Below are 16,284 nucleotides of genomic sequence, written 5' to 3' on the forward strand. Positions count from 1 at the left end.
TTTTGTATTTTATTCCAAAGAAAGGATTTTTTCGGTGTTTGTGTGTTTACTTTAATTTACAGATTAATGATGGGGTGTTGTCTCATAGATGCCTGCCATCACTAATCTAGGGTTTAGCAGCAGCTGTGCACTGTTATTAACTCCTTATTACCCTGATTGCCACTGCATCAGGGCATTCGGGAAGAGTCGGTAAAGCGCATGGCTTGTCACATCTAATGGATGCAGCAATCCGGGTGGCTGGCGGCTGATATTTTTAGGCGGAACCTCCCCAGCCTGATAATAACAACCCCCAGCTGTGGGGCTTTATCTTGGTTTGGTATCAAAATTGGGGGCGAACCGCAAGTCATATTTTTTTAATTATTTAAATAAATAAAAAAAAGGTGCATGCAGTTCCTCTTAGTTTGATACACAGTCAAGATAAGCGCAGGGCTGGGGCTGTAGCCGTGGGCTTTATCTGTGCTGGGAAGCAGAATACCGGGGGGGAAACCCTCCACCAAATGATGTTTGTTTTTTTATACCACAATCAATACTGACTGTAGATGCTAGAGAGTATGGGCTTCTTCCAGGAAGACGTAATTTCAAGATGCCCCAATCACGATAGGTGCATGTTCAAAATGCCGTCTGATGTTTCCAGCTAGAATAAACATTATTTTTCTAAGTCTATGTGGGCATGGAGTGGGGTTATAATGGACGAGAGGAAACATCACCACGCCCACCAACCTGGAATGAGCCCATACATTCTAGGATCAAGGTACATGCTAGAGTGTATGGGCTAATTTAGATAAACTGATTTCCCTGCCCACCATCTATCCTGGCACGTGTGATTGGATGCAGTCAGCTGACACGCTGTCACTCAGGTGAAGGCGTGTCTAATTTTAATTACCGGCCTACGCAGTGAATGTGAGGCCTGGGAGCAGTGTATAGCCATGCCGGAGCATTAGTAAGTCCACCACTTGCCCTCCCATTCCTCTATCCTTTCTACCATTTTTAATCTCCGGATTCAGCTCCTCATAGACTTACATGGAGGCGGATTCCAGACCGGATCCAGATTTATTTATTTTTTTAAATAGAGCAGGGACCCGCCGGTCCATTTTTTGTTTTGCACGTACGGCTAGCTCTAGTCCTGAGCTGGCATTTTTAATTATACCAATTTGGGGTAGATACGATGTTCTGATCTCCTCTTATTCCATTTTATTGCAATGTTGCAGAGACCAAACAAACTTAATTCCGGTGTTTTAACTTTCTTGTTACGCCCTTTACTGATCAGATAAAATAATTTTATTTTTTCAAAGATTGGGCATTCCTGAAGTCAGCGAAAAAAATATTTTTTTGTTTTTACTAATCCCCCTAAAGGGACTTGAAGCTGATATACTCCAATCAATTCTGCTAGACAGAGGTGCTTCAGCAGAAATGCTGATCTCCTGTGAACACTGGTGCTCAGCTGACAGTCACAGTAACTACATCATGATAGTGAGAGGTCATCAGCTGACACCTTGGATTTAACTAGTTAACAGGAACGTGTGGATCTCTGATCAACCAGTGTCTGTTAGCTGCACATGTCTGCTGATCAGATGAGCTGATATGTTAGGGGAAACATGTGGGCTTGCCACGCAAGCCCATATTAAAAATACAGACAAGAACAAAGACGTACCAGTACGTCATAGGTCATGAAGGGGTTAAGAATATGTGCAACCTGCCTAAGTAACCAGCCACTAGGAGACCACAGGGTAAATAAAAGTTGTTTCAAGTTCTTGAATGGCTAAATTTGTAGTTTAAAATGAATTTGGAGAAACCACTTGTCTAATTAGTTGTGTTTAGGTATTTAAATATTTAAACTGTTCTTGTAGGATCTGTTTATTGCAAGCGGAAGAAAATGTGATAATTTTGCTAATAAATCTAATTTGCAATCAGGGTTCAATAATTTTAATTGCAGGTCTCTATCCTCTTTTTTCTTGTCATGTTTTTTACTCTTTCCCTGCAAGTATTCCTTCCTTACTCCCTCTGGATATAACATAATATACATTTATACTATAAAGTAAAAGAATAAATAATGGCTTTAAAAAGATTCTTTAAGAACATAATAAAATAGCCCCTGTCCTGTAATTCAAGCAGTAGAATGTCCTAGTTATATGTCTGGATGGGTTACAGTCTTAAGAAACACAGGTCTCTGGAGCTGTGTTTCTTCAGTCTGCAACCCATCTGGACATGTGACTAGGACAGGCTGCAGTTTGAATTGCATGACGAGACCATTTTATCCCATTTCTGGAGAGTCCCTTTAAGTTTAATAAGCTACTTTTATCACTAGATGTTAGAAAGCTTTGTAATAGACAAAAAACTAATTCTAAAATGAAATAAAATAGTAAATGTTTGTAATAACCAGTGTCATGATTTCCTTTTGCACTTGGACCACTTTTTATTTATGGAACAGAGAAAAAAAAAGTACCGTACTGCATTACACAAAACAATGAACTTTATTTAACAATTTATTAGGAAGTAGCAGCCTTTTCAATGAACTGAGCAAGTTTCACATCTTTTCTGGTCAATTTCCCACAATCATGTGTTGTCAGAGTTATTTGAACCTGTAAGGACAAAGCACATAAAGTTAAAGTGATTAAAAACATAAAAGAACACACACATCTATAGAAAATTGACAGGCAGTGTGGGGATTTTAGTGCATGGATGCCCAAATTTAAAGATTGACATACATGTATTTATATGACTCAGGATACAATAAAAAAAAAAAAAATTATATTATATATACATATATATACACACACACACACACACACACACACACACACACACACACACACACACACGGTGGTCCAAAAGTAGGTGAAACAGAAAATAACATTTATTTTGATTTATATATCAAATTATATTTACTAACACAAGCATACCATTGACAATTAAATTTTATTCTGAACAATAATACAAAAGCCCTTAAATTTTATCAACGCAGGTGCTCAAACTGTTTTTCCATTACAATTTGCACAGCTTTGAAGTCTGCCTCTAACGTTTGGACAAACATTTTTGCACAAGTCTATGTGGGTATTAATTTCTTGAAATGCATCTCTTATGTAATTTTTCAAATCACTGAGACTTTTTGGTTTTCGACTATAAACTTTGTCCTTGAGTACACCCCAAACCAAAAAATCCATTGGAGTCAAGTCTGGTGAACGTGCCGGCCACTCACGTGGGCCTCTTCAGCCAACCCATTTATTAGGAAATGTTTCATCAAGATGCTCGCGGACTACTCTTGAATAATGTGGAGAGGCTCCATCTTGTTGGAAATAAAGGTCATTTGAATTAGGCTGTTGCAGTAACTGGGGAACAACTTGATTCATTAGAATTTCGAGATACTTATCTTCTGTGACTGTTTTATCAAAACAATATTGGTCCTAAAATACCAAAACTAAACAAAAGAAATACTACCCCAAACATTAACACCAGGCTCATTTAGTTGTTGCTCTAATATTAAATGCATGTTCTCATTATACCAGTAATTACAATTATGTCTGTTAATATGGCCAGATAAATTGAAAGAAGCTTCATCACTCCACATAATGTTATCTAAAATTACTGAATTTTCTTCAATTTCGTTAAGCATAATCTCGCTAAATTGCAGCCGCCTGTCTGGATCATCTTCCAATAAACCATGCGTTAGATGTGGATGATAAGCTTTCTACCCAATAGATTTCAGGATTCGCATGATAGAAGCTCCTCAAATTCCCAATTCTAAAGAGACTCTTCTGTTGGACATTTTTGGACTCTGAACAAATGTTTCAGTAACACAAGTTGTTTATTATTTTATGTACAGGCTGTTTTGGGTCGACCAGTTATTGGAGCATTAAGGATTGAGCCAGTGGCATCGAATTTGTCATGAATGCGGTAATTGGTTTGTTTCTTTGGAGCTCGAGTACCAAATGTTTCAGCCTAATTTGCTCTAACGGTTTCAGTATTTTGAGATTTCCAATACTCTTAAAATCCATTTTCTTTGATCTGTATTTAAACTATTTGCCATTATGGGTTATCTAGATGAATTATCTGAAAAGAAAACAGATTTGGGGGAGATTTATCTGTGAAAACTGGATCTTGGAAACTGAACTCAGTTGCACTTAGCAACCAATCAGATTCCAATTTTCATTTTCCAAAGAGTCTGTGAAGAATGAAAAGTGGAATCTGATTGGTTGCTAAGGGCAACTGAGTTAGTTTCACTGTACACCATGTATGATAAATGAAATCTCTCCCCTCATAACCCTATTACACATACTGTCCACCTACGTTTGGACCACTCTGTGTGTGTGTGTGTGTGTATGTAATGTAATATATTATATATATATATACATACATACATACATACACACGCACACATTATATATATGTATATATAGTCCTGCCCCAACTCCATACATGTTGGTGAAAATGACTGAAACTGGTGTGAAAACGGGAAGGTTGCACAACAATTTAGTGATTTTTCAAAGTCCAGATTTCTGGCATCAACTCTTTTGAATCAAAACACATTGCCCCTGATTTATCATATTTCTAGAATATATAGCTATACCATACATAGATTACATTTGAATATAAATATACCAATAGCGGGAAGGGCTCAAAAAAGGTTGATAAAGAAATAGTAATGTTAAAGATCATTGTAAAGTACTCTATAAATTCCATGTACTACTTATTGAAAGTAGCAATGTTAAAAGTCAGTATCAACCCTTTAATGAGCCTTGCCTTAGGATAAAAGGCAAACCAAAAGCTTAAAAACGGAACCGGTCATCTGTAAAAACTATTAACCTGCACATATACGGTTAATCTAAGGTTAATAGCAATTGAATCATGCCCGGTGTCTGCACATTGAATCCAGCTGCTAGGAGGAAAAAACTTTATTCCTCCCAGTAGCATTCAGGTTTCAGTCATGGGAGCGGCACTGGCGCGAGTTCAGTCATCAATCTTGTTTGGGGAGCATTAGCTCACATCCCCTCCCGACACTGAGCAAAAGCCGCTCATCATTAGAATCAGCTGTCAGTCAGTGCGGGGGGCATGGTTACAGTCGCTGCTCTAGATTCACAGAGCAATGACTGAACCTTGAATATTGCTGGGAGGATTAAGCTTCACTTCCTCCAGGCAAAAGGGTTTAATGTGCAGGCACCAGGCAGGATTCAAACCCTATTAACTTGTGATTAACACTATATCTGCAGGTTAATTGCATTTTTTACAGGTGAAAGGTTCCCTTTACTTTACAGACATGTTTTGCGGTGTTGCCTCTCTTCAGTGCAAAGCATGAAATCTGATTTGACTGTATGAGAGACTTCCGACTGGGGTGTAAGGGGGAATGTTTCTCCTTGTGGAGAGTGACATGTCAGTGAACTCTTCTGCAGATATTAAGCTCTAGTACCACCTATGGGAAGTAGCAGTCATAATAGCTACTTCCCCATAAGTGGTACTAGAGCTCAAACCTTCTTCCTCTCTGAAGAGACAATTTGCATATTTAAAAACTTCCCAGAAAAGAAGTGCATGGCTTATAACTCTCCTTGCACTGGCTTGCCAGATATGTCACTCTCCACAAGGAGGAACGTTACCCCTTAAGCTTCAGTCTCATACAAATTAGATCTTTTGCTTTGCAACGAGGGACAACACATTTCTGAAAATTGAGATTCACTGTATATGTACACAAACACAGATTGAAAATAGGCAAATGTAAACTGAGAATTTACCAAATATCGATTGTATTTGAGCTTGGGTAAATTCCATTGCCACATGATCCATCGATTCTTTCCTTGGAACATTACCCTGCATAAGGACTAATCAGCGTTGATCGCTCGATATGAAGAAAAATTCCTTTAGCAAAACCAATATTTGCATGCAGGTAATAGCCATAGGATTTTTAAAAAATGGCACAAATTTTCTTCAATTTGTATCTTATGTCCCAAATATATACAGTAATCGTTGAGGACAAAGGACTGCATTACTAAAAAACACCAAATTGTTATTTATTGTATTCCCACTTTTCACGTGGAATGCAGAGACAGTTCATTAGCCTATTTCTATGGCTTCATTAAATGATTTTAAAAATGAAAAAAGGTTCACTTTCATTGAGGAAAACTTGACTGTTTTGCGTCTCTTTTCTTATAGATTTACTGTAATTAGTGTAATCTGAATTTGAGTAAATTCACTATCATGGATCTGGTGGTATCAGGAGTTTCAGTACACCATGTTTAATAAAATCTGAGAGGGAATTAAATCTAGGGTCCGATAACTTTCTCCGGGTTTGAGTCATGTGTTGTATATACCACAAAGTCACAACAAGATCTGTCAATTATATTCAAGTATGAACTATAAATTGTGTCAAAGGTAAGTAAAATAACAGTAATCACACAGAATAATAAAATATAGTAAAATGCATTATTTGAAATTTTTCAACTATGAAATTATGTTTTGTTTCTGATGTCTTTGAATAAAAAAAATGTACAAGTAGGGGAGCGGACAGACAGAAGGGAAACAATGAGCAGGAGCACCATAAATACAATTTTACAATCCAGACCACAAAAGGGTCAGGATAAAATGCTAGTTGGCTTGGATTTTTCTAAATGTTTTTGGTGGAGACATAAACCTATAATTTGGTAAGTATTTAATAATCATATAGCAGAACAGTACTGTCTTCATTTAATTTAATGTGATAAACTTCCTTTTTTATAGTCCTCCATATAATCCCTTATCAGTCTCCAGATGGAGCCTAGTTTACAGCAGAAAGGATGGTTATTTTTCTTCTGTATAGAAAGTCTTCCCATATATACAGATACAAAACCAGCACAAAAATATAGCAGTTGAAAATTGTCATATTTATAATTATGTTAAAGAAGTTATCCACTATTACATTGACAGCCTACCCTTAGCAGAGGTCATCAATGTCCTATTCGACACCCGGCACACCCTGCCGAATGGTCAGCTCCAGAGCTGCTTCGTCTTGTGATAGTGGCCGAAGCCGGGTACTGCCCATTCACCTCCTATTGATTTGTATGGGAGGCGGATGTGTAGTACCCAGCCACAGCTGCCATCAATTGATGGAGCAGCTCCGGAATGGAGCACTTCCTGCAGCCTGCTACCGCTGCCGGCACCAAAAACAGCTGATCAGCGGGGGAGCGGGGTGTCGGACCACAGCCAATCAGAAATGGATGACCTACTCTAAGGATAGGCATCAGTGTAATAGTACTAGGCAACCCCTCTAAGTATATGCGTGATTCCTTTACTGCTGTAAACATAGTAAAATCCTTTGAGGTTATTTGTCTCCATGCTAGGTAGCCGGATCTCCAAAACGGAGCCAAATCGCTTGCTGATAATGTGACAGGTGGCCGACATTTCCAAACAAATGGAGAATTTTGACTTCCTCTTCAATGACAGTGGGGTGCATCAGGTCCTCCTGCTCAAGATGGACGTCTATTCTATCCCACTAATGGGACCTGCATCTACTATTCATTTATGGTAAAGACCAGAATACTCCTTTAAGGGTTTCCAAATATTAGTATAGATTTACATTGACTGAAATGAAATAATCTTCAGTAATTAAACTAGGGCCTTGTTGCACTTAGCAACCAATCACAGAGGAGCTTTCATTTCCCCATAGCAGTTTAGATTTCTAAGGCAGAGTTAATGTCTCTATGGGCAATAACACTTTCGGTTAAACAGTCAAGTGAGATCAGTGACAACAATTCAGGTATAAATGCATACTTGTTCGTTGGACTCCCGAAGAACAAGGAAACCTCCCAGACTCAGAGTTGGCAAATTTCAAGCTCCCATTAAGTAACCAAAAGCTTCTGGAAATCAGTGATTCTGGCAGGTTTCTGTGTACATTTCGGTAAGGTAGGGCCCAAGGTATGAAGGAATGAGGAAAGAGCATGGAGGTTTGTTCTTTAAAAAGGGTCCCCAAATGCATAAGCGTGATTTGCTGCACATCGTATATGCCAACCAGATAAAGGTGTAAAAAATGCATTAATCTAAGATGTTGGAATAAATATTCGGACAAGTGGGATCTAATTCCAAAAGCTGTTTGTCATGTTATCCAAATTATTAGTGTCTATAGATTTCAGTGCACAATGATGATCTTCATTTGTGTTAATGAAAGCAAGGAAGAAATCATTACATTAAAAATAATTTAGGCCAAGGTCATAAGTCCATTAATCATCCATTAGAACAGATCCCTTGTCATATTTTTTGTCTGTCTTAAAGATATTAATTTTTGCAAGATAAATTTTTTTAAAAATAAAAGTCTGCATCAAAAAACACGTGTTTTTAGTGCATTTTTTGGTGGGTTTTTTTGTTTTTTTTTGTGAATTCAATGGCTGGAAGGGGAAAAAAAACCAAAACAGACAAACAATTGACATGCTGCTTTTTTCTGCAACAAAAACTGCAAGCAAAAAAGAAGCCACATGCGCACGGCATTTCTGATTTCTCAGATTTTGCTCTGATAAGGATAGACATGCAGATTTGGGCAACAAACTACACGATAACCTGCACCAAAACCACCTCAAAAAGAGGGCCTTAAACAGATTGCTATTTATCGTTCATTTGAAACTGATCCTGTAAGAAAAACTGGATCCTTTACAAAAGAAAGAAAAATGGATGACTGGATACCAGATCCGTTAACGGATTGCTATTTATCTATTTGAAATGGATCACGTAAGCAAAAAACGGATCCTTTACAAATGAAAGAAAAACAGATGGCTAAAAAGCAATCCGTTACAATTCCATTTTCCAAATAGTAACAAGAGGGAGGAAAGGGTTAATCGCGCTGCCGTGGATATAAGCAGGAAAGGAATCCAAGGGTTAATCTTCATGATTATTCAACGCATTTCAGAGCGCAATATGACTATCAGGAATTAAAAAAACACTGATGTACATCAGTGGTTTTTGATTCCTGATGAAAGAGTCGTTTTGGACTCTGAAACGTGTTGAATAATAATCACGAAGATTAACCCTTGGATTCATCTCCTGCTTATATCCATGGCAGCACGATTAACCCTTTCCTCCCTCTTGTTACTATTTGAATCTACTCGGGTACACGGTAGCCGACGTGGTTTGACACTATGCTCTAATGGTAGTTGTGACCCTCACAACCCCCGAAGGTGAGTTTTTCCAAACCTCCTCCTTTCCGCTCCACTAGGATAATACACCATTTGTGCCATTTTGTCTCTTCCAGATTTTATTCTAAATCCATTTTCAGGACTCCCATGTTAAAAAAAAAAAAAAAAACACAACACAGATCCTGCAAGAATTAATATTTTCAAAACAGAAAGAACTTTTCTTTGCCAATGGATCTGTTCTAACAGATGACGAGTTGACATGTTAACTCCGCCTAAATGGGGGACACAAGGGGAGAGATGGAGAATCTGTTCGATTTTACATGAGATATGCGCCGTCAGATTTCCAGGATCCAGTCAGAAGTGTTTGCTTCTGTCCGCCTATCGTAAAGGCCAAGGAGGCCGACGTTTCTACTACTTGTATAGCTGGAAGCCGGCAGTGAACACTGTGCCAGTGTATGAACTGACAGACGCCGTTGCTATGCTGTGTGCGATTGAACATACCAATAGTGCAGAGGTGACAAATTCATTCTGACATTTGACAACTATTCCTGTGTTGGAGCGGTGCATGTGCCAGCATGGGATCTTGTAGGTCTGAGCAGAGAAAATCTTAGCAGGAAGCCCTATTCCCATCTGAGCAACAAAACCCAGTAAAGTGATATCCTGAAAAAAATGCACCAGTGGTTTATGCTCAGGTGATGGAATAAAAATGTAATGAATTACCTTGTTGTACACATTAAACCATTCTGGGTGGTGATTCATTTTCTCGGCTTGCAGGGCTACACGAGTCATAAATCCAAAGGCCTTTAGGAAAAGAAGCAAAAATTATACAGACATTAGGCGAACATAGAAACACTGTTAATGGGAGGGTTTTCTTGTATAACCCATGTATGCAGAGGTTTTTCTTTTTCACTGAAATATTTTTGGGGAAATGTAAGGGCTTTTCTGAACTCCCAGGCTGGAGTATGCAAGCGAATAAAACAAATGGTTTTCACATGCAGCGCTGAAAGAGTTTAGGACGGTAACATATATTTACGGGCATATTATAATCACCACTACATTATAACTCGGCTAAAATATACAATATTGTCATAGAATTAAGGGGTCGCTCCACCTCTGGAGAAACAATATTTAAGTGTGCATTTCTATGAGGGGTTTATTACTGCGAAATTAAAACCGAATAAACATGTAAAACTACAGTGCTTTTGCAATCTTAAAAGGCGGTTACGGGCCACTTGGTTTTAATAGTTAAAACAGATCAAATATGTTTCACTTAAAAAATAAAAAAACAAAAAAAAAAAAGTCAGCCTGTTCAATGAGAAAGTATCTGATACCAAAACCACCTATAGAAGGTAACGATCCTTCCCATGGTTCTCACAATGCCTTGCAGTTACCAAGCCAATCAGTAGAGGCTATCATAGGCTGTGTAAAAGCAGAAGGCGGCAATGCAGCGTCTAAAATTTTAGTTCAACCTAAGGCCCCTTTCACACGTCAGTGATTCTGGTACGTTTGTGCTTTTTTTAAAACGTACCAGAATCACTGACATACACAGATCCATTATAATGAATGGATCTGCTCACACGTCAGTGATTTTTCACTGCACGTGTCTCCGTGCGGCGTACCCGCGTGTGCGTGATTGCTGCACGGAGACATGTCCATTTTTTTCTGGCATCACTGATGTTCCACGGATCACGCAGTGGTGTGGTCCGTGAAACACGTGCCAGAAAAAAACGTGCTTTTAAAATAAAAATCATTTTTACTCACCCGGCGTCCAGCGATGTCCTCTGCAGCCCGTTCTCCCTGCTGCTTCTGAGCCGGCTCATTATTGTCGCGAATATTCATTATGCGCAACACAGCCGACCCTGAAGCAGCTGCTGCGGGGGTCACCGCCGGCCGGATGCTGCACCGCGGGAGCGATCAGCACCATGGACAGCGGGAGCGCGCACAGGTGAGTTGATTACTAAGTGCAATCACGGAGAACGGAGCCCGGATTGCACCTAGACAACCCACGTGTGCCGTGAATCACGGCACACGCAGGGACATGTGCGTGTTTTACACGCCAGTGAAAAACGTCAGTGTTTTTCACTGACGTATGAAACGGGCCTCATGCTGTGAAAAAATGTAGCAACTTTTCAAAAGTGTTTTACACTAAAGTTACCCCCTATCAATGGAAGTGGCAAAGACCAGGAGAATGCTACATTCAGTCAACTCCAGCAGTCCCATTAAGAATGAACAGAGCAGCAGTGTGCATGATTGACCACCTCTAGATTCACATGAGGCAGGGAGAAACAATTTTGATAAAATTTTGGGATAGATATGATGCTTTGACTATTTCTTACTGCATTTTTTTTAAGGGGGGGGGGCATTTTACATTTTGTTCTGTTTACAGATTAGGTAACAATTTTATATTTTGAGAGATCGTACCTTTACACACACAGCAATACCATATGTGTGTATTTTTTAATATCTATTGTTAATAGGGAAAAGGTGGTATACTTTTCTTTTGTTTTTTTTTTTTCATTTTTTGTATTTAAACTTATTTCAACACAATATTGCTGTATATAGCAATAATCACACCCTCCTTTGAAGCTCAGCCACATTGCACTCGTCCAATTTATACACTTGTGTGAGCGAGCCCTTAGGAGGCAGATCCTAGCTATGACACAGCCATTATCAGCGGGGTATGGGTCAGGCTCAGCCCAAGCTTCCGCCATACACCCACTCCCAACTGGTGATTTACACGTATGGTATGTCAGAAAGGGGTTAAGGAGGTACTCCAGATATAGCAAGTTACCACAAAATAAGTTAATTCTATTAGATCAATAGGGTTTTGAATGCAAGGACCCCTTATGATTGCCAAAATGTAACCAGTTTGAAAAGGCAGATCGGTCAGGCAAGCACAATGATGCTACAATTACGCTCTATGGAACTACCAGAGATAGCCAAGCCCTGTGTGACTTTTTTTCGCACTCTCATACACTTTGAATGAGTGTATGAGAGTCCCCTCAGATATTTTCCTCCACATTTCACCCAGTGTCTCCAGATACACACGTCCATCTCATGGCCTCTCCTGCTCCCACTTACTAACATTCTCACTGCTTCTCCTCACTGCTGGGGATATTGCTCCAAATCCTGGTCCTCCTCACCACATCCCTATTGTCACTTCAAACCCTCTCCAACAACCTAACACAAATTTCCGCAACCTCGCAAACCTCATACCCATTCACCCAGCCCCCGCTCCCCCAGTCCCACTAACAGGAGCTCTATGGAACGCTCGCTCTGTCTGCAACAAACTATCCTACATTCATGATCTGTTCATCACTAATAAACTCTCCTTCCTCGCCATCACAGAAACCTGGCTCACCCCCTCTGACACTGCCTCTCCTGCTGCACTTTCTTATGGTGGTCTCCAACTCTCTCACACCCCCCGCCCCAGTAACAAGCATGGTGGAGGAGTTGGTTTGCTCCTGTCCGACCAATGCTCCTTTACACCAATTCCTCTACCACCCTCTGTCACGCTCCCCTCTTTTGAGGTGCACTCCTTACGCATCTACGCCCCCTCCAACCTTCAGCTGGCTGTCATTTACCGCCCTCCAGGGCCAGCCACTGCCTTTTTTGACCATTTCACCACCTGGCTACTACACTTCCTTTCCACCGACATCCCCACCATCATTATGGGTGATTTCAATATCCCCATTGACACTTCCCACTCATCTGTCTCCAAACTTCTAACACTCGCTTCCTCCTTCAGCCTCACCCAATGGTCTTCTGCAGCTACTCACAAAGATGGCCACACGCTGGACCTCATCTTCACTCGCCTCTGTTCCCTATCTAACCTCTCTAACTCACCTCTCCCCCTGTCTGACCACAACCTACTCACATTCTCTTCCCTCTCTTCTCCAAGTATGCAACCCCCCCTCCACAAATTTTCATACCCTCGCAGAAATATCAAACACATTGATTTACACGCCCTTTCTCAGTCCCTTCTCCCCCTCACAGACATTGCATTTCTACATGATGCAGATGCCGCTGCAACTTTATACAACACTACAATCTCTGCAGCTCTCGAATCAGCTGCCCCCCTCACACACACCAAAACCCGCACAATCAACAGGCAACCCTGGCACACAAGGCAGACTAAAGAACTTAGACGGGCTTCCAGAATTGCTGAGCGCAGATGGAAGAGGTCTCATTCCACTGAGCACTTCATTGCATATAAAGAGTCCCTCACCACTTTCAAGTCCACACTCACTGCTGCAAAACAAACCTACTTCTCATCCCTCATATCTTCTCTCTCTCACAACCCTAAACAGCTATTCAACACTTTCAATTCTCTCCTCCGTCCTCCGGCACCACCTCCCTCTCCTCTCATCTCAGCTGAAGACTTTGCCTCTTTCTTCAAGCGGAAGATTGACAACATCAGAGCAAGCTTTGGCCCACAATCACCACAGCCCCTCATCATAGCAACTCATCCCTCTTCCTCCAAATCCAGCTTCTCCACCATGACAGAAAACAATCTCTCCACTCTACTCTCAAGATCACATCTAACCACCTGTGCACTGGACCCGCTCCCATCGCACCTCATCCCCAACATCACCGCAGTCCTCATCCCAGCCCTAACCCATCTCTTCAACCTATCACTAGCAAGTGGTGTATTCCCTTCATGCTTTAAACATGCCTCTATTACACCCATCCTCAAAAAGCCCTCCCTTGACCCATCCTCTGTGTCAAACTATCGCCCCATATCCCTTCTCCCCTATGCCTCAAAACTACTGGAACAGCATGTCCATCTTGAATTGTCCTCATACCTCTCCTCCTGCTCCCTCTTTGACCGGCTTCAATCTGGCTTCCGACCACATCATTCTACCGAAACTGCCCTAACCAAAGTCACCAATGATCTACTAACCGCCAAAGCCAAGCGACACTACTCTATCCTCCTCCTCCTGGACCTGTCCTCTGCCTTCGACACAGTAGACCATTCCCTCCTACTACAGATTCTCTCATCTCTGGGCATCACAGACTTGGCCCTATCTTGGATCTCCTCATACCTAACCGACCGAACTTTCAGCGTCTCCCATTCTCACACCACTTCCTCAGCTCGCCCCCTATCTGTCGGTGTCCCTCAAGGCTCAGTTCTTGGACCCCTGCTGTTCTCCATCTATACCTTCGGCTTGGGACAGCTCATAGAGTCCCACGGCTTCCAGTATCATCTCTATGCCGATGACACACAGATCTACCTCTCTGGACCTGACATTACCTCTCTACTAACCAAAATACCACAATGTTTGTCTGCTATTTCATCCTTCTCTGCACGATTCCTAAAACTTAACATGGACAAAACAGAGTTTATTGTCTTTCCTCCTCCTCACTCACCTCCTCCAACAAGCCTTTCCATCAAACTTGATGGTTGCTCACTCACCCCAGTCTCACAAGCTCGTTGCCTTGGAGTAACCCTCGACTCTGCTCTATCCTTCAAGCCACACATCCAAGCCCTCTTCAACTCATGCCGATTACAACTCAAAAATATCTCCCGGATCCGTGCTTTTCTTAACCAAGAATCTTCAAAAACATTAGTGCATGCCCTCATCATCTCCCGCCTCGACTACTGCAACCTCCTGCTCTCTGGCCTCCCTTCCAACACTCTTGCACCCCTCCAATCTATCCTAAACTCTGCAGCCCGCTTAATCCACCTCTCCCCTCGCTACTCCCCAGCCTCGCCACTCTGCCAATCCCTTCACTGGCTTCCCATCGCCCAACGACTCCAGTTCAAAACATTAACCATGACATACAAAGCCATGCACAACCTGTCTCCTCCCTACATCTGTGACCTAGTCTCCCAGTACCTACCTGCACGCAACCTTAGATCCTCACAAGATCTCCTTCTCTGCTCCTCTCTTATTTCCTCTTCCCACAATCGTGTACAAGATTTCTCCCGTGCATCCCCCATACTCTGGAACGCTCTACCTCAGCACATCAGACTCTCCCCTACCGTGGAAAGCTTCAAGAGGAACCTCAAGACCCACCTCTTCCAACAAGCCTACAACCTACAATAGCCCTCAGCCCAGTAGACCACTGCGCAACCAGCTCTGTCCTCACCTATTGTACCATCACCCATTCCCTGTAGACTGTGAGCTCTTGCGGGCAGGGTCCTCTCTCCTCCTATACCAGTCTGTCTTGTACTGTTAATGATTGTTGTACGTATACCCTCTTTCACTTGTAAAGCGCCATGGAATAAATGGCGCTATAATAATAAATAATAATAATAATAATAATAATAAATGGAAGTGCGCTTATGTTACTGCTACTTCATTCATTTGGAGGGTACAAGTTGGCAATCAGTAGTGATCTCAGCAGTTGAATACCCACTAATATAGTAAAGGTTATTTTGGTTATGAAAAGTAAGGTTCCAAAGTCAGAAAAGTTTACCATGTCATATTATATACTAAAATATAAATCATAGGCATTTGTTATTGGGTTAAGTGTACATAATGATGGTTAAACTGTTTAAGGCAGTCTGCCAACAAAAAGAACATAAATAAAAAGGCACAAAATGATGAAACACCATAAAATTATGGACAATTTAATAAAAGCTCAGGACCTCCAAAATGGGAACTATACTTGGAGGGTCTTTTGTTCTGGCTCAGAGTGGGGACTTTCTTCTAGGACATCTACAGTATTTCACAAAAGTGAGTACACCTCTCATATTTTTGTAAATATTTTATTACATCTTTTTATGGGACCATACTGAGGATATGACACTTTGACACAATATAAAGTAGTCACAGTGTACAGCTTGCAAGCAGTGTAAATTTGGTGTGTCCTCTTAATAATTCAATACACAGCCATTAATGTCTAAACTGCTGCCAACAAAAGTGCGTACACCCCTAAGTGAAAATGGCCAAATTGTGCCCAATTACAATTAGACATTTTCTCTCCCTTGAGACATGTGACTCAGTGTTACTGGGTCTCAGGTGTGAATGGGGAGATGATGTGTTACATCTGGTGTTACTGCTAATACACTCTCAAAATGGTCACTGGAAGTTCAACATGGCATCTCATGGCAAATAATTCTCTGAGGATCTGAAAAAAAAGAATTATTGCTCTACATAAAGATGGCCGAGGCTATAAGAAGATTGCCAACACTCCTGAACCTGAGCTGCAGCACGGTGGCCAAGACCATAGAGCAGATTAACAAGACAGGTTT

At 41.1% G+C, this 16,284-nt stretch overlaps 1 protein-coding gene across 1 annotated transcript in view; it reads right to left on the minus strand.

The window, feature by feature from the left end:
- Positions 1-2,388: 2,388 nt before the first annotated feature.
- PCBD2 (pterin-4 alpha-carbinolamine dehydratase 2) overlaps positions 2,389-16,284 on the minus strand; it is a 213,380-nt gene continuing 199,484 nt past the window's right edge. The window contains exons 3-4 of the mRNA XM_075342276.1: positions 9,804-9,884; positions 2,389-2,579 (exon numbers count right to left, since the gene is read on the minus strand). Of these exons, the coding sequence (XP_075198391.1) occupies positions 2,487-2,579; positions 9,804-9,884 (174 nt within the window). The 3' untranslated portion in view covers positions 2,389-2,486. The remainder of the gene's footprint in view (positions 2,580-9,803; positions 9,885-16,284) is intronic.

This window comes from Anomaloglossus baeobatrachus, chromosome 4, assembly GCF_048569485.1.
Source record: "Anomaloglossus baeobatrachus isolate aAnoBae1 chromosome 4, aAnoBae1.hap1, whole genome shotgun sequence".
In the NCBI taxonomy this organism is placed as follows: domain Eukaryota; kingdom Metazoa; phylum Chordata; class Amphibia; order Anura; family Aromobatidae; genus Anomaloglossus; species Anomaloglossus baeobatrachus.